Source organism: Mauremys mutica, chromosome 5 (genome assembly GCF_020497125.1).
Source record: "Mauremys mutica isolate MM-2020 ecotype Southern chromosome 5, ASM2049712v1, whole genome shotgun sequence".
NCBI lineage: Eukaryota > Metazoa > Chordata > Testudines > Geoemydidae > Mauremys > Mauremys mutica.
The window spans coordinates 15810111-15833084 of NC_059076.1; the positions used below are offsets into that span (position 1 = coordinate 15810111).

At 43.2% G+C, this 22974-nt stretch overlaps 1 protein-coding gene across 1 annotated transcript; it reads left to right on the top strand.

The window, feature by feature from the left end:
• Positions 1-76: 76 nt before the first annotated feature.
• LOC123370716 (alpha fetoprotein) lies at positions 77-22656 on the top strand. Its single transcript, XM_045017445.1, has 15 exons — positions 77-231; positions 1869-1929; positions 4027-4159; positions 5224-5435; positions 7335-7467; positions 8619-8716; positions 11270-11399; positions 12318-12532; positions 15230-15362; positions 16617-16714; positions 17921-18059; positions 18962-19185; positions 19840-19972; positions 21163-21217; positions 22478-22656. Exons 1-14 carry the CDS (start codon positions 147-149, stop codon positions 21205-21207), a joined length of 1839 nt encoding a protein of 612 aa, XP_044873380.1. The 5' UTR covers positions 77-146; the 3' UTR covers positions 21208-21217; positions 22478-22656.
• Positions 22657-22974: the final 318 nt, after the last annotated feature.

Consider the following 22974-nt stretch of genomic DNA (forward strand, 5'->3'; position numbering starts at 1 on the left):
ATTCCAAAAGTTTTAACATCAGATACGACAGCAAAAGGGTTTTTTCATTAACCAGACATTACTTGAGAAGAGTATAAAAGAAACACCTTTCTCCTCTGTCTTTCTACCTTTCACATAAATTCCAGCCCCCCCCCAAATCTGACACCATGAAGTGGGGAACATTCATTTCTTTTATTTTCTTGGTAAGCTTTACCGAATCAAAAACCCTGCCCAGAAGATATCGGGATGTAGGTAAGAATATTTCTTGTACATTAACTATAAGCTTTCATATAATGTCCACACACAACTTGTTGTGGTCATTTGGGGGATCTCATATGGTCATTGCCCATTCTAAAACAAAAAAGTAATATAAAAAGTTAACAGTTATTATTGATACATCTGACTAGTACATCACAGTTATATAATGGCTCTGACTTCACAGGAACAAGATCAAAAGCACACGGTGGGTCTGACTTCTCAAAATAGGCTACTACATTTCAAATACCATGATTACCTACTGGATTTGTGAACATGGTTTAGAAAACATTTAAGGTTCTGAGTCAGACTCTGCAAGTACACGGTCTCTTTTCAAGCCAAATCTGCTCACCTTTTTCATGCAAGTCATTGGGAGCTAGGGGAGATTTGCATGAGTAAGGTAAACAGGATTTGGACTTTATATGTAATGCTCAGTTTGATACACCTGTCAGTAAGAGTCTTAGTATTATTAGCGCTATCTAGTGTTTCTTAAAATATGTTTTGAAGAACAAACTGGGTGAATATTTAGGGCTCAATTCCGCCACCCTTACTTATATTGATTAGTACCTTATTCTGTAAGCAGTGCAATTAGTTTTAGTGAGTAATGGTAGCAGAATCTAGCCCTTAATATTTAAAATCTAGAAGATGTTTTCTGTCACCTTTTTCCAATTTTATGTGATTATTCTCCAGTTTGTGGCTTATTAATGCTTTGAGTATCCATGTAATATATGGGACAGTATAATATTTACTTAGAGGTGTACAATATGCAGGATGGTTTTAAATACACAGAGCTTCATCAGTCATGTTGATTGTACTTTCATCTTGGGAGCTACTTTATAGAATGCAGAAGCAGGTCCTAAAAAAAAAAAAAAAAAAAAAAAGTGCCTACTAAGAATCTTAGATTCCTAGAAAAATGAGGCATTCTTGAGATTCCTAGTTGAACGTCTGGTTTCCACAAATGCCCAGGGGCAAATAGTTAGATTTTCAGCACAGACTTCTTTCTGGCTACATTCTCAGATAATCACTTCTTTCACTCCTGTGCGGTTGAAGCATTGTCTTCAGTATGTCCAAGATTGGGCCCCATTAGGAAAGGGGAAAAAAATTGCATGCAATCTTTAGCCACTAAGACCCATTTTGTTTCATTGGGCCAAATTCACCGTGGGTGTATGAGTGTGAACTCCACTAACTTCAAAGGAGTTTTAGCCACTCATGCAGTGCTGATTTTAGCTTATTAACTTTAAAGACATAATCCCCCATTTTAACTCAAACTGGCCAATGATCAAAGATCCCTTTAAATAACCAAGCAAGGTTTTAAGATACTGAGGTACTAAGTACTTGAACCACCATTACCAAAGTATCAGAGCATTTAATTGTTAGCATATTTATTCTCATCATAACAACCATGTCAGGTGGGGCAGCGCTATTGTCCCCATAACGCAGACAGGGAACAGAAGCAGAGGGAAACTAATAGACCTGTCCAAGGTCACATGGGAAATCAGTGGCAGAGCAGAGCTGTGACTGGGTAGCACCCTAACTATTCAACTATCCTTCTTTACAGATCAAGAAAATGCTTCATAAAATACCTATGTATTAAACATTTGGTGATTCAAAGACCAAATTATCTTCTTTTTCAGACGAATCACACACCCTTGGCCATTGTTTTACTGAGCTACATGAGGAGAATTTTAAAGGCGTGTAAGTGTGACTGATAAAAATCCAGCTGAAAGTGTACAGCCAATGATCCTTACGGTGTATTTTTATCCAATTCAGAAATGAAAGACTACTAATGAGTCAGATACTGAAAAAAAATACATTAAAAATATTGGCAGAATAAAAGGCGAACTTCAGAGCAACAAAATGAGTCAGAGCAAACATCACATAAAGTGAGACAAATTAGATGACTTGGCCTTTGCCCCCACCTATGAGGAAGCGGGGCAATAAGAACAGGCCCTTGCAGCTCTATGCAGACTGCTCTGACCTCGCCTGTGGATATGCAGGTGCCAATGGGCCCTGGGCACCTGTTAGTCCTCAGCTAGGGCCAGAACGAAGGGAGTGGGGGTGGGGAGAAGCAGAGAATGGGCAGAACCTTAGTTGCATCCTTCCCCCAAATGAAGTGCTGGCGTGCTTCAGTGAGGGGCACAGGGAGAGGCTATCCACCAATAGCAGATTGCTGTCCCTCTGGAGAAGGAGCAGCATGGGAGAAATTATGACTCAGAGGGCTGTTGATGAATTACAGTGCCTCCCGGGACGGTGCAGCTCATACACCACCCCTGGCTCAGGGCTGAGCTTAACAACACTATCTAGTCCCAAGTATTAGCTACCCGTTATCCCCACCAGTTCATAAACTCAACTCCAGGAGATACTTCAAACGGCAATGGTCAAAGGAACTAGAGTTTTAAAAGAAAAGACTATTTCTGGCTAGTAGGAACCACGGCAGCCAGAGACAAGCCAAGATCAAAACTACAGGGAAGTTAGATTTTGTCACATTTAACAAGAATAAGGTGTTGGGAAGGCACATTAAATTGTTTCCAAAGATGGCCTGGACATCCATGCCAATTGAGCAGAATCCTGCCAATATTTCTTCCCTGCCCTTACTGTAGTCCATTCACTTTTTCAGCCTTTCTGCAATAATACCAGGAGGAAAGAGAACTGCCAGTTGGAAACCACTCTCTGCAATGCAGATCTCTGCTGTTTACACAGCATAGGGATGGGAGAAGTTCAAGCTCTGATAAGCTCTTGTTTCTTCCAAGCAGTGCAGATATTATTTATAGCTACAGATTCCTTATGAAATGCAGCTGAAGCTTTACGGGGACACACACACACACACACCCCTTTGAAAATTCTTCTCTTTAAAAGCTTGATGGACGGTTAAACATTTTCACCTTCTCTGTGTTTCTCAATTTTTATAACTTGAGGGCATTTTCATAATAGCAGGATCCATGTTTGAGAGTTCATCAGCTTTCATCATAGTTAAGTGGGGTTAAGATGCTTAACTCCGATGGTTCTTACTCAGAGTTAAGTGGACAGCCAAATCTGGGGTCAAGAAAGCATACCCATCCCTCCATGATGGGTTTTTTGCCTTGCCTGGGAACAATGAGTGTGGATCATTGGTAAGGCTGATGTGAGGGTCTTTCACACTATCAGTTTTCTGTAACTGCAAGAGTCTTGGTGGAATTTGATTGCTTCCTAACTTCTAATTTTATATTCTTGCATCAGAGGATTTTCATTTCAGAATGGGGGCGGGAGAGAATGGGAACCAGACAAAAAAGTAGGAACAAAGTATCATACAAATAATCCTAATGGTCAGAGGGAGAAATACGAATTATGATATCCAACTAAAATGAACGCAAGAGACTGATTTGCCATGATAATGGACACATGGGGGCATGGAAATCTCTATTGCAATGCATTAGCTCTACCATGGCTACAGAAAGGCAAATTAGTTTAAACTGTCTTCAGTTCAGCATTGAGCAAATGGTTCAGCATTGTGGTTCTTCAGCCATTCTCCTGTAGGTTTGAGATGGATCTTCATCATATTTTATCACTACACAATGAAAAAACATGACTATAAGTCTGATTCCACACTGACTTTACCACCATGGTTCAGTAGGTCAAGAAAAATTGTCTTTAGTTGCATCTCAGGTTCTATGTTAGACCTGTCCTCCAGCCCTCCAGCTCCTATGAGGAAGTCTTTGACCTCTGGATCAGACATAGCACCCACACAGCTTGAAGAAATCAATTTTGCTTTTTGATATAGCTAGCTATGTATGTAACAGTATTATCTTGTTGCAGTGCCATGGCCATATTTGCTCAGAATGTGCAGCAAATCACTTATGAAGAAGCAGCTAAATTGGTAAAAGATGTCACAGACCTTGCACAAAAATGTGTCGCCAGCAAGGCAGACCCAGAATGTCTGAAGCCGCTGGTAAGCCAAGATAATATTATTATTGTGGCCAAGACAATGTGATTGTATTTCTATCATGACCAAGATTTTCAAAAGTGACTAGTGATTTCAGGGGCTTCAATTTTGGATGTCCAACTTGAGGTCCCTCAAAGAAGCTTGATTTTCAGAGGATGAGTGCTCAGCACTTTCTGAAAATAAGGCTCACTTTAGGGCATCTCAAGTAAGGCAATGAAAAACTGAAGCCCTCCAAAATCTTTAGTCACTTTTGCAAAATCCTGGTCTGTATCTTTAAAAAAAAAAGTCTGCTTAGACAGAAATTTGGCATCTAAGGTCAATGTAACCAAATTCAGTAGCAGCCAGTGCCACTCATTACCAGCAAGGAAGGAGTCTTAATTTGTTTTTAGCAATTAACTCATAGCAGTCTGACTTTCTGTCAGAGATGGGGTCTGAACAAAAATGTTGCATCCAAATATCCTTGAAATTTTGTTTCAGTATCCAAATCTGGATTAGATTTGTGCACATGCCTCCTATTTGTTATAATGGGCTGAACCAAAACCCTGGATCCAAGCATCCCAGCTCTGTGGGAAGCTTGAGATCTGGATCTGAATTTTGCTGCTTGAACTTATTTTGTAAGTAGGGAGGAGGATGCTTTTCATCACACAGTTTCAATTCTAATCAGAGCTGCACAAGCACACATGGCTTTGTGTCTTGTCATACTTGATGTTATAATATGGAGGTGGACAAACCATCTTGGTTTGGGTAAAGATTTGAAGATTATCTGAACCTCAGTGGGAGCCGCTGGGTGCTCATTATGTTTGAAAATCATCCCACTTGTTTAGCTGCCTAAACATGGATTTAGGAGCCTAAAGTGAGGCACCAATTTTGATAAATCCTGGCCTACAAGTTTAGGGCCCAATCCAATTCCCACTGCAGTCAAAGTAGAAAGGAATAAAAAAAAAGGGGGGGGGGCGGAAATCAGTTTGTGTGAGTCAGGGCTCTGTCAACAGTTTGTGGTCTTCAGTGTTCTTTCCACAAGAGGAAAGACAGTGCAACTACAGACAACCAAATGTTTCTTCTTTCCACAGACTGCCATTTTCCTGGATGAAATCTGCCATGAGCAAGGCCTTCCTGAGAAATACGGGTTAGCTGCCTGTTGTGCTAAAGCTGACCCTGAAAGAAATGAATGTTTTCTATCCCATAAAAATTCTACACCAGGATTCATTTCTCCTTTTAAAAAACCAGACCCTGAAGAGGGATGCAAACAGTACCAAGAGAATCGAGAAGCACTTCTGGGCTTGTAAGTAAACTAATTTTCTATTAGAATCGAATGAGTTATACGCCGTGGTTCTCAGCTCGGTAAACTTACCGTGTGGGCAGGCATGCCACAGCTCCTCTCTCTCTGGGACTGCCTGCCCGGCCACAATTTCTCTGCCGGTAACTTGGCCCTCTGGCTGAGTCACCATCTTAAGTCCAACCTTTCTGGAGTCGCATTTGTCCAAACTAGAAGTTAGGGTTACCAACTGTCTAATAGCACAAACCCAAACACCCTTGCCCCGCCCACTCCCGAAACCCCACCCCCTGCTCACTCCACCCCCACTCCCTCCATTGCTCGCTCTCCCCCACCCTCACTCACTTTCACCAGGCTGGGGCAAGGGGTTGGGGTGCAGGAGGGGGTGAAGGGTGCAGGCGCCAGCCGGGCAGTGCTTACCTCGGGTGGCTCCCAAAAGTGACTGGTACATCGCTCTGATAGCCGCTCCTGCAGCCCGCACGCACTGCCCCTACAGCTCCCATAGGCCATAGTTCCCAGCCAATAGGAACTGTGGAGTTGGCGCTCGGGGCGGGGGCAGTGTGCGGAGATCCCCTGCCTCAAATCTCCCGATTTGGCTTCAGTAGCCTCCGGGAGATAGAGCCCGATTCTGGGAGACTCCCAGAAAAGCCAGGAGGGTTGGCAACCCTACTAGAAGTCCCAGAAACATCTTAACAGGGGGAAAAAATCTTTCTGCCTTATCTGAGGCTAATCCTGAGCATGTCTTTATGGCTCAGCCTGCAGCCTCCCCACTCAATAATCCTTGCCAGGGGCTTGTATGCTCCCTTTCCTGGGGCCAGTAGGGGAACCTAATCCCACCATCTATTCTGGGTTCTGGTCCAGGGACCCTGTACTGAACAGACAGTCTGCTCCTTCACTTGCACTGCAACTTCTCTGGGTCCCTTCCTACCCACTCTCTCCAATTCCCCTTACTTCTCTCCCCTGCTTAGTCAGGGTCTTCCCCCAGCCAACCTGCCTAAAGAGCTTTCCTCACACTCTTCCTGCTTGGATCTTCCAAGCAGGTTCCTTTGCACCCCTGAGTTTCCTTCTCTTATAAGAGCCTCCATTCAGCTCTTTCTCCAGGTGGCTTTATCACTACTTAAGCCTGGCACTCACCTTTTTCCCCTCAGGTGCTGGCAGGTAACTAACTGGCATCTCAGCTCCACTCCCCCCCGCCCCTATTATCCCATTCAAGATGTTTGTACCTTTCAACTCCCCAGAATGGGGTCTTCTGCCCCCCTTTGCTCCAAAAGGGCCATTATACCCCAGAACAAACATCAATGACTGTTCTATTATGAACCCTGTTCTAGGACCTGCTAGGTGTGGTCATCTTTCATGGCACTCGGTCCTGCAAGGTGCCAACCACACTGGTTTGATCAAGCAACACATTTGGGCTTAACTTAAAGCATATGAGAAGTTCCCTTGAAGTCATAGGTACTTAAAAGTTAAGCATGTGCTTAAATGTGTTGCTGGATCTGGCCTAGATCACTCAGCACCTTGCAGGATTGAGCCCTTAAATTCTAGTAAAATCTTAAGTATCAGAGGGGTAGCCGTGTTAGTCTGGTTCTGTAGAAGCAGCAAAGAATCCTGTGGCACCTTATAGACTAACAGACGTTTTGCAGCATGAGCTTTCGTGGGTGAATACCCACGTAAAATCTTAGCGTCCCTTTGCAACAGAATTCCTTCCTGTTAAATCACATTGCATTATACGGTTTCCTGTTATAATGGCAGGAAAATAGCACTGACTAGGGTGGCTGTTATAACAGGCTTTGCTGTATATTAATTATAGAGCAGCATAAGTGCATGACACTTTACAACCCATCCAAACCATCTGGACTCTGCCCTGGGAGCTTACGCTCAAAGTTAATTCAAGGCACCTTTCCATTTTAGATACATTTATGAACTTGCCAGGAGGCATCCTTTCCTGTATTCCCCAACAATTCTTGGTGGTGCTGGTCATTATGAGGAGATGATGAAAGTCTGCTGCAAAGCTGATGACAAGGCTGCATGCTTCAATGAAAAGGTATTCTGTTTTAATATGTACATTTACTTCAGGTTTTGATTAGAGGTCTCCTATAGCTAGAGAAATGCTTGAAGCAGAGCTGAAGGTCAGCTTTTTCCATTTTAGTCCTAAACCCTGATTTAGGCCCCGATTCCAGCAATCACCTCCATTCAGGACAGGACTTAAGCATGTGCTTTCCTGAATTGGGGCCTTTGACTCTTAAGAAAAATGGTCTGATTTTCAGAGGTGCTGAGCAGCTCCCACTGCCTTCAAGGTAACAACAAAAAGTTTATTTTCAAAGAGAGGACACCGTTTTAGGATTGATGGCTGAGACTTTCAAAGCAGTATACGGGATTTAGACAACTTCCCCTAACATTAATGGAACATCTGTATCTACGTCACCCAGAGTGTTTGAAAATCTCAGTCAACATTCTGAAGAATGCATCTGAAGAAGTGGGTATTCACCCACGAAAGCTCATGCTGCAAAACGTCTGTTAGTCTATAAGGTGCCACAGGATTCTTTGCTGATTCTGTTATTAAAATTCCTCATTCCTGTTATTCTAAATGAACAAAGTATCTTATCTTCTCTCTTTATCTCTGCCTGTTTGTGTAGTACCGATGTAACCCTTCTCAGGTAGATGTACTTATTTTATCAGATATTGGTGCAATAGGATGGGAGAATGCTAATTGTATTATTAGAATAGCTGCATTAGACTGGCTTGGGGCCTGATACCGTGTGGTGCTGAGAACCTTCACCTTCCGCTAACATCTTTGGCAGCAGTAGAGTGTAGTTGAGTACTTTAAGAGGCTCACAGCACTTTGCAAAATGAAGCTCTTAAGAAGGAGGCATATGTACTGTAGCTCATCAGAGCAGATTGTCCGTAACTGCCCAGTTTAAAAACACAGAGTAGTGTTTAATAAAAGGGTTTCTAATGGGCAGGATTTCACAAAACTCCGTAACTAAATAAGGGACTGGTGATCCAGCCACATGAATTAAAACTATGTGATCCGGCTTCCTTTTGCTTTGGTGGACACTTTATAGCTAAGCAGGAAAAAACCTTTTTGTGTTTCTGCTAAAATTCTCTATTTCTGATTCTGCTTTCTTCATTCATTTGACCAGTAGGTTGTTTTTTGTTTTTGTTTTTTAATGGTTGACCTCATCTTTATAACAGGCACCATCTGCGCTCAAGTCAGTGAAAGAAAGTGGCTTGGTACAGGAACAAACATGTGAGATCCTGAAGAAGTTTGGAGAAAGAGCATTAAAGGCTCTGTAAGTCTGTAGCTTGTTTATTCAATGTACAACTTTTTGGTTACTTAGAAAAAAGGCCCCGCCCCTGCCACAACTGTACACTTGCCAGAAGCCTACTGCTTGTCTTTAGAAGACAAAGTGAACTGAAGGGACTGTGAAAGAGGTATGCAAAGAACACAAGGCAGGGCCCTGAGATGTTTAAAAAAAATACCAGGCTTCCAGACTGTAGCTCTTCTCCTTGTCACCACTCTCAAGCTGTCTCTGGAGGAGACAGAGATAAGGATGGTTAAGCACCAGGGTATTTTTTGGATGGCTAGAGCTGGTGCAAGGGGGTTCAACTTGCATCTGCCTGCGCTAGTGAGGATGGATGTGCTTCAGGGAGGATTCTCCTGCAAGACCCCATGTAGTGTTGTGCAGCCCGGTGATGGAGGCAGAACCAAGAAGCACTCAGAGGATGTTCATTTACAATAGCATCAGAGCTTGAATGAACATAACCCAGGAGAGGCTCCCTCCCCCAACACACTACGGCCCTTTCTAGGAAGTGGAGGACACACAGCTCTATAATTCTAAACTTACCTTCTATGACCGGGGCCTCTCATGAGCGCCTCCTGTCAGCAGGTGCAGCCCTGCACTCTCTCTCTTTTCACGGTGCCCTTGTCGTCTGTTGCCCAAGTCACGCAGTTAATATGCATTGAACTCACAAACCCCTCCCGAGGTAACGAAGGCCAACAAATGGCTGGCCCAGTCCAAGGTCTTCAGCTCCATCTCTGGGCAATCGGTAATGTCTTTATCCTGGTCTCTGGGCTCAGTCCTCTGCCCCTTCTGGGCTAACTTTAAGGGCACGTCTGCCCTGGGCTTCCTCTCTGGAGACTCAGTCCTGCCCTTCACCTGGGCCGCTAAACAAGCCATATCCCCTTCTTGGCACTTAGGCCACCCTGCCAGTGGGGTGGGGGTGGGGGGACCCAGCCCCCCACACTACTCTGGGTCCCAACCCAGGGAGCCTATAAATAGCAGCCATGTGCTGCTTCCTGTAATAGTTGCTGCTGCTATTCCCTGGGCCACTTCCCACATAGCCCCTTCACCCTTACATCAGGGCTGCGATTCTTCCTCAGCGAATGCCATCACCACCAAACCCATCTTCTGATTCTTCCTCGAGCTCTGGCAACAAGCACCATCCTCGCTTCTCTGGTCCCCACCAGGGAAATGAATGGCTCCCCCCCTGCAGCTCCTTTTTTCTCCACCTGCTGAGCTCTGATTGGCTGCTTCCCTGCAGACTTTCTAGGCAGGCATGGAGGACCCACCTTTATTGCTCCTTTTCTGGGGCAGGGTGTGGTAGGACCATGAGGCCTCCAGCAGGGGGCCCAGTACACCCCGTCAAACCACAGATGCCGGTGGAATGAAGCTCTAAAGCTGTAGGCTGCATAGGGGATGTAATAAACAGGTGCATCCTGCTAATATAATACTAATCTTCCCCTCTCCCCAGCCAGTGCTGATGTGACTGTGTTGGCTGGCTCAAGCCCCATCAGTGGAGTCACCTTGCATCACCAAACCTACCCTCCTTGTGGACTTTCCTGTCACTGTGTATGAGGATGGTTGAAGGGATGAACCTAAGCTCTAAGTGTTTCTTTGCAGAATTATTTAAAGCCCCTAAATCCCATCTGCAAACAGGGGAAAACATTATCCTCTCAGATTGTACTATATCGTGCTGGCCACTTTTCTTACCACCAGCAGCCATGGGCAACTTTAGGGATTACCAAAGAGAACGGAAGGGGATTGCCATAAAATGAAAGTCCACAAAGCTTTAGTGGTTGCAGGCCCCACTTAAATTACTTAGATCACAGTAAATCATTTTTGTGCACATTCATTTGATGGAGGCTGATATGTGTAAAGAGCAGGGACTCAATGTTACTGCTTTGCCTTCTGAGCAATAAGTATACTCTAATTTGAGTCCATTTTATAACAGAACTTACATGTCAGATTCGCAGAAAACTTTATGTGCAGCTAAATGTCTGCACAAAAACGTGCACACCTGAACACACAGTTACCATGATTGTGCATGCAACCACTCCAACTTTTAGATGCAGATTGCCTGCAGGATGTGTAATCGGGAATGCAAATTAGGCATACAAATGTACATGTAAGTGTAGCATAATTTTCTTAAAACCTTAACTTTTAGGGGGAAGCCAGCTTTAAAATAATGGCCAAATTCTGCTCTCATTTACACCAGCCCAGACCTTTGTGTGTGACTTAAAACTGCAGCCCAACTAGTTCTAAATAGCCACTGTGGTGTTCCCGTGGTGGTTGTGTACCAGTTATAGGCCTGATTCACCAATGTGTAACTTCAGCTTTGTACTCATGAATAACACCATTGTCTTAGATTTTCAAAGAGGCCTAAGGGAATTAAGTGACCAGCTCTTATTGAAGTTCAGTGGGAGTTGGGGACCAAATTTTCTTACCACTGAATTCAGTTGCAGTGTTTATCATTAACTTCAGCAGCAGCAGAGGCAGGCCACTGCTAGAGATCATATTATTGCATTCTAAGTTTTAAACAATACTTGTATTTATTCTTTCTAGGAAACTTGTTCAAATCAGCCAAAAATTTCCAAAGATTGATTTTGTTACTGCAACCAAACTTGCAACGGATATTACTCACATGCACACGGAGTGCTGTCATAGTGACATGATGGATTGTATACACGAGAGGGTAAAAGAATAACTTATTTACCACTTCTATGTTAAAAAAATAGGTTTCATAGTGGGGTTTCTTCCTTCTAGTTTTGTTCCTTTTTGCTGATCTTTTATGCATCTGTTAATTGTTTTCCAAATTAGGCACTTAAAGCCTCAAAGATTGATACATAGATGAGAATTGTTCAACCTGCTAAATTATCCCATGTGACTCTATTTGAGTGAAATAGGCAAAAAGCATAAGGCACAAGGATGAGTTTGTGACTAAGCACTAGACTGGGATTCAGGAAAACTGCGTTCAGTTCCTGGCTCTGCCACAGACTTCTTGTGTAACATTGGGCAAATCACTTAATTTCTCTGTTCCACATCTTCAAAGGTAGTTAGGTGTCTAAATCCCATGCAAGTTAGGCACCTAAATACCTTCAAGGCATCTTCTACTTGCATATTGCAATTCTTTCTCCCACTTTTTGTCTGTCTTGCCTATTTAGATTTAAGAGTTTCAGGGTTGAGACTGTGTCTTACTATGGATATGTACAGTGCTTAGTACAATGGAGGCAGTGTTGCCTAGTGGATAAAGCAGTGGCCTCAGACTAGGGTTCTAGTCCCACTTCTGCTGCTGACTCACTGTCTGCCCTTGGGCAATTCACTTCAACTCTCTGATTTTCAGTTTCCCCATCCGTAAAATGAAGATACTGATATTGACCTTTGTAAAACAACTCCCACGCCCTCCAACCCTCCTCCCTCCCCACCCCCGAGCGGTGCAGATGAAAAACACTGTGTAACAGCTAGGAGGTAGATATTAATGAGGCCCTTATCTCAGCTGGGGACTTCTCTAAGCTCTACTGTATTAAAAATCATAACTGAAAGAGGGGTTTTCCACTGCAAAACAATGAGAAAAACTAGATATAAGTACCAGTCTTTTTTAATTTCTTTACAGGTAGAGCTGTCAAATTATGTCTGTTCCCACAAAGATACCATATCAACTAAACTCAGCGACTGCTGTGAAAAGCAAGAGGTGGAACGAAGCGAATGCATAGTTCAGTTGGAAAATGATGACAAACCTGCAGACTTGTCTCCCACAGTCAGAGAGTTCATAGAAGACAAAGATGTGTGTGAGCACTTTGCCAAGGAAAAAGATGCCTTCCTGGCCAAGTAATGCAGCTCTCAATCTACTCTGGGGTATCTCTGTCATTTAAGTGTTGCAGGCCCAGCATTCCAATTGTTTAGGCCCAGCATTCAACAAGGACAAGTGCAGAGTCCTGCACTTAGGATGGAAGAATCCCATGCACTGCTGCAGACTAGGGACCGAATGGCTGGGCAGCAGTTCTGCAGAAAAGGACCTAGGGGTTACGGTGGATGAGAAGCTGGATATGAGTCGACAGTGTGCCCTTGTCGCCAAGAAGGCTAATGGCATTTTGGGTTGTATAAGTAGGGGCATTTCCAGCAGATTGAGGGACGTGATCATTCCCCTCTATTCAACATTGGTGAGGCCTCATCTGGAGTACTGTGTCCAGTTTTGGGCCCCACACTACAAGAAGTATGTGGAAAAATTGGAAAGAGTCCAGGAGAGGGCAACAAAAATGATTAGGGGGCTGGAGCACATGATTTATGAGGCGAGGCTGAGGGAACTGGGATTGTTTAGTCTGCAGAAGAGAAGAATGAGGGGGGATTTGATAGCTGCTTTCAACTACCTGAAAGGGGGTTCCAAAGAGGATGGATCTAGACTGTTCTCAGTGGTACCAGATGACAGAACAAGGAGTAATGGTCTCAAGTTGCAGTTGGGGAGGTTTAGCTTGGCTATTGGGAAAAACTTTTTCACTAGTAGGGTGGTGAAGCACTGGAATGGGTTACCTAGGGAGGTGGTAGAATCTCCTTCCTTAGAGGTTTTTAAGGTCAGGCTTGACAAAGCCCTGGCTGGGATGATTTAATTGGGGATTGGCCCTGCTTTGAGTAGGGGGTTGGACTAGATGACCTCCTGAGGTCCCTTCCAACCCTGATATTCTATGATTCTATGATTCCAATTTAGAAGCCAAAGCTTTGCTTGCAAAACTCCAGCTTGTGAACTAAGCCTGTACGTGGGAATGCGGTCAGTATAGAAGCCTATGTCTTGACCATTAAGTCTGGTTTACGCACTGAGTAGGTTTATTGCAAACAAACAAACAAAAAAATAGTATGCCTAATTTTCAAAGGGGTTTTTATTTCAAATATTGGCCTTTATTTGTATTTGCCTTTACATTTATCATGGGTTTTTATTAACGCATCTGTAAGCCTTTTACGTGACTAAAACAATGAAAGATCTGCTCGCCTCATGGTTCTATAATTCCATCATCCAGTAACTGAACTACTGTGTTATTTTTGGCTCTGAAGGGGGCTTAATGGAATATTTAAAAACATTAGCACAAATATAAACACAGAGCTATTTGGTTTTACTGAGGTTTACCTGAATACTGCTAGTTCCATCATTTTTTTAGAGAAAGGGAAAAAAACAGAATCTTCAATGCTTCTGAATTTCACAATGGGATGGGAGCAAATGTGGAACTTCTGATTTCATAAGTTTTCCGCTATTTGGGTTGGTTGATCATAACCAAGAACAGGGTGAAAATCTTAAATTTCCAATGCTGTCCATTCCAATCCCAGATTCCAATGCTAGCCCTGATTCAGCCATAAACTTGCCTAAACCAAACCCAGATCTTTATCTAAACATGTCTGTTTTAGTCTGATTCTGGCTCTGATTCTACTCCCATTGCAATCAATAGCAACAATTTCCATTGGCTTTAATGGACGCATGATCACATCCCAGATATACACCCAGAAGCTGTTTAGGTCAAATGAAATACGATGCTTTCGTTTATGAATGTGAAAACCAACATCTTCTGGGCCAGATTTTGGGTTAGAAAAAGCCGATTACCTCACTTGAATGACACCGTATCTGAGGACTTGGTTCATTTTTGTTAAGAATTTCGCTAGCATTTAGATGTGAGGTAAAGGGAGAAAGCTAAGCTGTGCATTTTTATAATGTCTTATAGTTAGAGCGGGAAGAATTTTTTTTTGACAAAAAGATTTTCGATTAAAAAAATACCTTTTTGCATTTTCCTCAACATTTTTCAGTTTTTCATACTCTCCCCCCCTCAAAAAACAAAACACCACCACCCTGTTGGGGATTTCAAAATCCAAGACGTTTTTGTTATTTTAATTTCTGATGAAAATTTAAACAATTCATCAAAAAAAAAATTAGCCAATGTTGAAAAATCTTCATTTTCTAAATGTTTCATTGGAAATAGAATCCATTTCCCAACCAGTTCTAGTAACAGACAGATTAACTTCGTGACCAGGAGGTGCTCAGCACTAGCAGGCTCAGGACCAATAACTCTGCACACCAAAATAAATAACTGAATAGCTAATCTTTACCATAAACCCTGCAAATAAATGAAATCTGCATGTATCGTCAGTAGCCACACACAAATTGTACATTAATCTTGTGCTAAAATAGGGCCAAATTTTTCATTAATGGCCTCTAACTTCAAATAAACTAAATAATAATAATAATCTTCAGCTATATAGGTTAAAAGGTCCCTGAGAAGAAAAACATCTTATCATCCTTATGCTTTAAACAAGTCGAGCTGACTCTAATAAGCATGTCAGATGAGCCAAACAGCAAGAGTTGTTCAGACAGATGTACTCTATACAGTTCAGTTACAAGTTGCTGGGCTAGCCTCACCAGGTGGAATGCTATGGCCTGTTTTCTGCAGGGGTTGGGCTAGATTATAGTAATGGGACCATCTCGCCTTAAAAGTTATGAATCTTTGAAGGGCCCTAATTTCTAATGCTGACATCGTTCATGTGTTGCAGATTTGTCTATGAATACTCAAGACGACATCCTGAGTTCTCCCATCTCATGCTTTTAAGAGTTGGTAAAGGCTACGAGGAATTACTGGAAAATTGCTGCAAAGAGAGTAACCCTCCCGAGTGCTATGGCAAAGGGGTGGGTGCCACTGAACTTCATGTAATAACTGGGAGGCCTGAGCAGAATTCACAAACGGTCATTGTCTGATGCCGATTGAGGCATGAGGTGAAAGCATTTCCACTCTCCTGGTCTGGAACTGCACCCCAGGGTTTCCTAGAAGGAAAGAGCAGTAGTAATAAGGCTCTATGGTCTCCAGTCTGCAGGAAGGCAACTGGAGTCGTCTCCCGCTTCCATTATTTGAACCATGTTGGGTTTGCTGGGAATGAACATTCCTGTGCGGGAGATGTGGGTGACAGCATCTGCTTATTCAGTGGCAGCTGGAAGCTCTCCTCTGCTCTCCCCGGGCACTGATCCTAGAGCTAGCTAGCTGTTCAAACAGGAGCGGGTAGCTGGGAGGGACTTCTGCCCATTCGGGACAAGTAAGCACCTCTCTTGGAAAACAGGAAGTAGGGGAGGACGGCAGCAGAGCCCTCTCTCCACACGCAAACACTTGTTTTTAAGGGGTGCACTCTAAATCCCACATCACTGATCCCTCTGCCCCTTCCTTGCACCTCCAGGCAGATGGCTCCTAGGGAGCTAGTACTGCTGTGCTGCCCTATCTGTGATCTTCACATGGCTAGAGAGAGAGGTGCCAAGAAATAGAGATCTCAGGTCTGTGAAATCCCTGAGCCCTTTGGGGCCTTTGTGGGCTCTAACCAATGAGCTTCTCAGCATCCCTAATGCACCCCCTATGCACCTGCTTGATTGTCCTCAACATTGGTCAGCACTGCCTGGAGCTCCCCTTTGTGGCAGTTAGGGTCCCCCACGACCCATCGGGATATGGCCCTGAATAATTATCCACTCCGTTATTTAAGAGATGTAGGGGCTAATGGTCTATACACTAATTATGTTCAGATAGTTGAGGCGTCAGACAGTGGAGGGAAATTTTAATGCAATCAGCAGAGATATAATGATATGTCAGATAACAGGAAGTTGTGGATAATCAAAGCTGCATTGTGAGGCAGTAGTATTCTGCATTGCACACTAACCGCTTTACTAATGTAAGCAACAAAGAGTCCTGTGGCACCTTATAGACGAACAGAAGTTTTGAAGCATGAGCTTTCATGGCTGAATACCCACTTCGTCAGATGCATGTCTTCACCCACAAAAGCTCATGCTCCAAGTCGTCTGTTAGTCTATAAGGTGCCACAGGACTCTTTGCTGCTTTTACAGATCCAGACTAACACGGCTACCCCTCTGATACTTTACTAATATAGTTACACTGTTTTTCAGGAAGAACTACTCAAAAAACAAGTCCAGGAAAGCCAGGAATTGCTAAAGACAAACTGCGACTTCTACAAGGCACAGGGAGAGTACCACCTCCAAAACTTGTATGTTTGCGGTTTTGTTTTTTCGGTTTGTTTCCTAATGAGCACCCAACCTTTGTTTGCCAGTTTTAAATAACAGGGGCCCATATCCTCCGCTGGTGCAAATCAGTAGAGCTATGCTGATTTACACCAACCTACGGTCTGGTGTAAACAACTTTAGGTTTTGTCAGGGTAACGTTCTAGCTCATGAATTAGGTCCATATTTCAATTCATGAAGTGTGAAGATAATAAATACTTTGTTAAACTGCCTGGTCTCCTGTGTATAATACAGGTCAGGTTTGCTGATCACTGAGATGTGCAATTTCCCTCTGGCTGAATTCTGAACCCTAAGCTCTGACTTAAAAGCCATAGTATGGCTCCAAGTGAGTTGCTTTGCCCTTTCTCATAGGCTCCTGTCCTCTCTGTGTGCTGCAATATGCCCCACTCGTGTGTATTAACAAAAAAATCTAACTGTGCAGGAGAGGGACCAAAACTTGAATAGACTGAACAACCACCTCATCCCAAGTGACAGTCCCACCATGTCAGGGTTGATGAACATTAGGGCACAGGGAGCATGGACAAGCTCACAAGGCTGCCGGCGTTGGCCCTAATTGAGCAAGGTTCTTAAGCACAGGACTAACTCTGAATGAAGTCACTCGTACTACGCGTGTGCTTAGCGCTAGGCATCTTCTTAAGTGCCTTGCTGAGTTGGTCCCTTCTTCTCTGGAGAGATGTGCAGGATATGCTGCCCTCTCAGTCTGGTCCCTCTCAAATCAATACATTTGCTTTTAAAAAGGCCTTTGGAACAGGAGAAATGTCCCAGCAAACCTGGCTTGACCATCAGTCTATTCACCTTTCACTCCACAGTCAGTGTTTGTCTTGCCATACTTGCTAATGATCATGTTGTCTATGAAGAAGAGTGGGTTCTTTTCCAGCCCATCTCCTGCCTGCAGCCTCCCATGAAGTCACAGAGGGCTCAGTCTTGCAAACAGATGAGGTCCCTTGACTCCCATTGAAGGCAATGGTAGAGTGGTGGTAGTTGTAGGTAAACACAAAGGACTTGATTCTTATTGCTTACACCTGTGTAAATGGAAAGCCACTGGCTAGACCCTCAGCTAGCGTGAATGGTTGGAGTTCAATTGGAGGTATGCTGATTTACACCTGCTGAGGATTTGGCTCATCAATTACTAACCTGCTGGACCCCCTGTAATTGAGAGGTTGTTGTTGCAGGCTCCTGGTCCGCTACACCAAGAGGATGCCTCAGCTGCCATCCAAAGAGCTGCTCCACTTCACAAAGAAACTGGCAGAAGTTGGCGCCAAGTGCTGCCATCTAAGTGAGGACAAAATATTTCCTTGTGCTGAGACAAAAGTGAGTATGTTTCTTTCCTTATCTCAGTACCATTTGTTCCTGGAGACCTTGCTGTCTCCCCCTATTCCCAATCTCTAACTGCCCAGAGGGTCTAGAGAGAAGCTCTAACTCAGAACCCCCCTGAGGTAGCAAAATGTACAACTTGTCACTGGCTTGGCCTTGAGGTGTAGGGACAGACCATGAGCTGGTGTAAACAAGCATCTTACCATTGAAGTCAATTGATTTATATTAATTGACACCAGCTGAGGATCCAGCATATAGTTTTGCAAACAGAACAGTCAGGCTACAGTGAAGCATGTCCTTTGCTGAGTCAGGGCATTCGTTACACATACTGGAATTCTGATCCCATTCCCATTGCAGTCAGTAGCATGTGTCTCCTGCATATCTTGGGAGCAGAACCAGACTGTGAGCAAATATGGCCTGGCTAGGACATTGCTCCCTTGGGATGATTAACTTTAGATCATTCTTCTATCACTGATACATCTACCTCATGGGCCAAATTATTAAAAGGGCCACAAACTGGCCTGCACATGTACTTTAGCATATGCAGTTTTTTTTTGCAGTGTCACATGTACATATACCTGTAAATCCCTGCTGGTGCAAACAAATCAAGTGCATGTGTAAATTCCATAATTTGTGTGCACAGATGACAGCGCATTAAATTGCTTATGCATGGAGGCCACTGTTTGAAAATCTGGCCCCATTTTGTGTTGATGGCACTCAGCTTTCAATAGGAATGTGGGCTGGTGCTTCCGTTTAAGGAATTTGCTTTAAATGATAAAGGTTTTTATTTATAAAGGTTGAAACCCTCATGAAATTACCAAGGACAGCATGTGTCTGGTTTTTTTTAAATGCCAATGTAAAAAACAATTCTCTCTCTCTCTCTCTCTCTCTCCGTACAGGTTGACCTTATTCTTGGCCAAATATGTCGAAGACACTATGCCAGTACTATAAACCCTAATATCTGTAAGTGCTGTAGTAACTCCTATGCTCTCAGAAGGCCATGCATTAGCGGCTTGGGAATCGATGAGAAGTATGTGCCCATACCGTTGACTCCTGATCTGTTCACCTTCCATGAAGACTTGTGTGCAACTCAAGAGACAGAGCTACAGAAAAAGAAGCAGGAGTAAGATATGCCTGTTTATTCTGTTTTCCTCAGCTTCTGTTTCACCCTCTTCTTGTCTACCCAGCATTCTCTCTAGCATCTACTGTTTCCTCTTCCTCCTTCAAATCCTGTGTTTAAAAAATCGCTCTTCCAGAAATATTTACTTATGTCTTGGCAACTACAGCTGTTTGTGTGGGGACAGTGCACACATATGAACCATGCCACCCACATGGGAGCCATCTGGTGCCTGTAGCTAGTTGGTCTAGCATGTCAGTCAGGCTGCTGATCTGCCCTCCCCACAAACTATTCATGTCATACACCCAAACAGGCAGAACTCTGAGGTCCTGGTGCGAGGAGGGGCCCTTCTCTTCCTTGGAGTCGCCAAAGTTACAGGTGGCTACAAAAACATTTGCACAATTGCATACAAGGGCCATTCAACCTTACAAGCAAAGGTTACTACTCTGTACTGAGGAATGGTGCAGAGATTTCCACCTACCTGCCAGTTTGTCCATTGTGCAGTGACCAGGTCCAGTGAAACTACACAAAGGAAAGGAGGTGATAATGTGACTTTGAAATAAGGATTTGTAGATTTGTGGGCATAGACGCTCTTTGGTAATTCACGTGGTATATATCTTTAAGCTAAGTAGGCATTGCTGTGGTTTGTTCTCCTTTCAGACTGCTCATCAGGCTCGTCAAATATAAGCCCACCATTACAGATGAACAATTGAAGGCCATCATTACAACTTTCCTTGGCATGAGAGAAAAGTGCTGCAAAGCAGAAGACCATGAGGCATGCTTTGGAGAAGAGGTAGCTCCCTTTTTTTCCCATGTATATTTAATCAAAAAGGAAGGCAGGCCTGGGAGGTGTACCTATCTGCATTTTAAAAAACTACTACAAGTAACCAGAATGGTTCCATTTAGGTTTTTAAAGAAGGAACCATATTGCCTGCATCTAAATATATAAACTCCAAAATGCCAAAGAATGTCTAAGATGCATCTAGTATTAACCTTTTGCTCATGTTCAGACATTTACACCTACAGAAACCACCCTGTATTAATAGCGTCAAGGGTCTAAAGGCCTGTAGGACACTCCACTGATGTAGGCCTGCGGGCAGGTTCTCAAATCTAATCGAACAGTTTCTCCTGAGGGGTAATTTCTAATTTAAATTTCTCTCCTCAAGACCAGCTCTTAGGAAGGGAGGCGTGCTATATTCTCAAAGTTAGGTGAAAGCAGTTGTTTCCTAGATTTTTAGTGATTGAATTTCTCAATTTCTTTCACCTAGCTCCATTTTTCTCCTTGTCTCCCCATTCTTTTCCACATTGGTTTAGATTCATTTCACTGTTAAATCACACAATCGCCTCCTTTTGCTTCTCTCTCCTGCCCACCCTAGTTCTGTTCGTCTTTTTCTTAGCACTCTCCCCTTTTTTTTGGCTATTCCTTAGTTGGAATTTAGTTACCAATGCCCTTTCCACTGCTTGAGCCAGAATGGAATCCAGCTCTCTCCCCTAAAGCTGTAGCTGCTCTGCAAGGTTCTAAGGGGTAAAATGCAGCAAACGCTCATTTCTGTCAATAAAAGGAAGAATTTGAGACTCTGAATCCACACAACAAGCAGCTCTATAGAGGTAGACAGGGCCACTGTTTACAGTCCCATTTCAGAGCGGAACTGTACTTTAAATACTTTTCTAACAACTGCAGCGTCTTTCAATAAAAATCTCAGTCCAAGAGTAGCAGCCTGAACTGTGTTAAATACAGTGAGATTTTCTTTTCCTTTTGGGTTCAACCGGAATATTTCAGAGTTGATCCAAGTGAATATAGGAATTGAGTGAAATTTCTTGAAGAGATAACTTTGCAACTTTATGTATATACAGCATGTACAACTCTATGTTTCCAAATGACAGGAAATGCTCCTAAAGCTAGGATGCTTATATCGTCTGTCCGAATATACATTCTCTTCCAGGATTCTCACATCTATAAACCTTTGTCTTTTTTTCTCCTAGGGTCCAAAACTGATAGCAGAAAGTCAGGTTCAATTGGCACTATAAACCATCACAGGTAACCTCAGGGGAAATGTGTTCTGAATTACATAAAGGAGTAACGGCATTTTAATAGTGAGACTGTCTAATCCAAATTTCCATGAAGTGTGCTTTGGAACTTATGAATTGCCATGGTGGAAAAGACTAAGGAGCAGATTCTCAGCTGCTGTACACCGCCCTAGCTCTATTGAAGTCAGTGGAGCTGTGACAATTCACACCAAGTGAGGCTCTCCCCATAATAATCAATCCACTATCTAGTCTCCTACAGTGACCTATGGTAGATGCCTCAAAGAAAGGTATAAACTCCCCATAATGCACCTGGCCACCTGTGGAACATGAAGCCCAGTCTAGCATCAGTCGAACTAAAGGCCGTGTGGACCCTCTTTAAATGGATAGCCACCTGGCTTACATCAATTTAGCTCAAAATGATTAGGGACAGGGAAAACAAGCTGAAGTAAGCTACTCAGACCCAAATTAAGAGTGTCCACACAGTGCTTTGCACCGGTGTAACTAAATTGAGTAGAAAAATGATTTAAGTTAAACTGGTGCAACTACAAGTCCCCTGTATCTGTATCATGGAGGTGGGACTTCTTGTTCCAGCTTTATTCTGTGCAGCGTAAGAATTGAAAGCCTTTATAATTTTTAGCTTAGCCAGTGTAACTGTAGATTCCATTGATTCATAGTGCGCAAGGGCCAGCCCCTTAGCCCCCTTTAAACCCCCTTTGTATCACTGCATAATCAATCATCATCGATTAACTTAGCATTTTAATAGCACTTTGTTGAAAGTACAGTACAGACATTCACTGCTTTAACTTGCTAATGCACACGATGCTACAACAGCACAAGGGGAACTAGAAAGCTGCCTTAAGGCACCTGAAGAGTGTCTTGTTGGGCATCCTGAACAGATGTAGAGCGAAAGGCTGGCATAAAGGCAGATGAAGGATATGTTGGACGCAGAGTTGGAATGTGCTGCACTCTGGCAAACCCGTGCAGCAGCATGGCTCCCCGGAAACCTCCCTGAGGTTGCTGTAACTTGCAACAGGGGCCGTTTTGGCATTCCTGTTTATCCATATAAATGAACTGAGGGTATGTGATGCCATCAAATACCAAAAGACAAATATCTCTAAAAGAAAACCCTTTCTCCCAAAGGTTTGCAAACAGATATACCTAGATGTTCAGATTTAATGTGGCTCATTTAAAGTGATTTATCACTACCAAAAATAGAAAGCCACTTTCTTGTTTACCACTGTAAATAACTCATTTTTCTCATTTTTCCTAGCTCATCTGTGAAGATGGAGTTAAAGTTCATCTCTGCCCTCTTTACTGCATTTGCTTGCTTTCTTATTAGTTGTCACTGTCATAGTCCTGTGATTCAAAGAAACAAAGGCAATTCTGCTCTTACTTTCATCTCTCATTGCTGCCTTTCATTCAATAATGAATAAAGCTTTGAATAAACTCTTCCCTTGTCCTGGCCAGTTGATTCATCACATTGGACAATCACGCTCAAACAATTTTCTACAAAATCATTGCCATGTTTGCAAATGGCTGGTATCATTACAAACTGGTAATTTTGTTTCTTTAACAGTTCAGGTGGTGGAGACACTGCAGAAAAATCCATCCAGGCCCATGCCAGGTTTCAGTTATTTTTATAATGCCCCAAAGTGTTAGACACTCTGCAAACCTGGGAAGGCAGCTCTTTGCCCTGAATAACTTACAACCTACATATACAACATACAACAAAGGAAAGGGAACGGAATTCAATAGATGACACCACAC

Bases quoted from the DNA above. Each gene is read 5' to 3' on its own strand.
- LOC123370716 (XM_045017445.1), top strand. From the start codon at position 147: ATGAAGTGGGGAACATTCATTTCTTTTATTTTCTTGGTAAGCTTTACC. The intron at 15,363-16,616 runs GTGGGTGCCACT...ACTGTTTTTCAG, and splicing joins CCGAGTGCTATGGCAAAGGG to GAAGAACTACTCAAAAAACA. The intron at 19,186-19,839 runs GTAAGATATGCC...TTCTCCTTTCAG, and splicing joins CTACAGAAAAAGAAGCAGGA to ACTGCTCATCAGGCTCGTCA.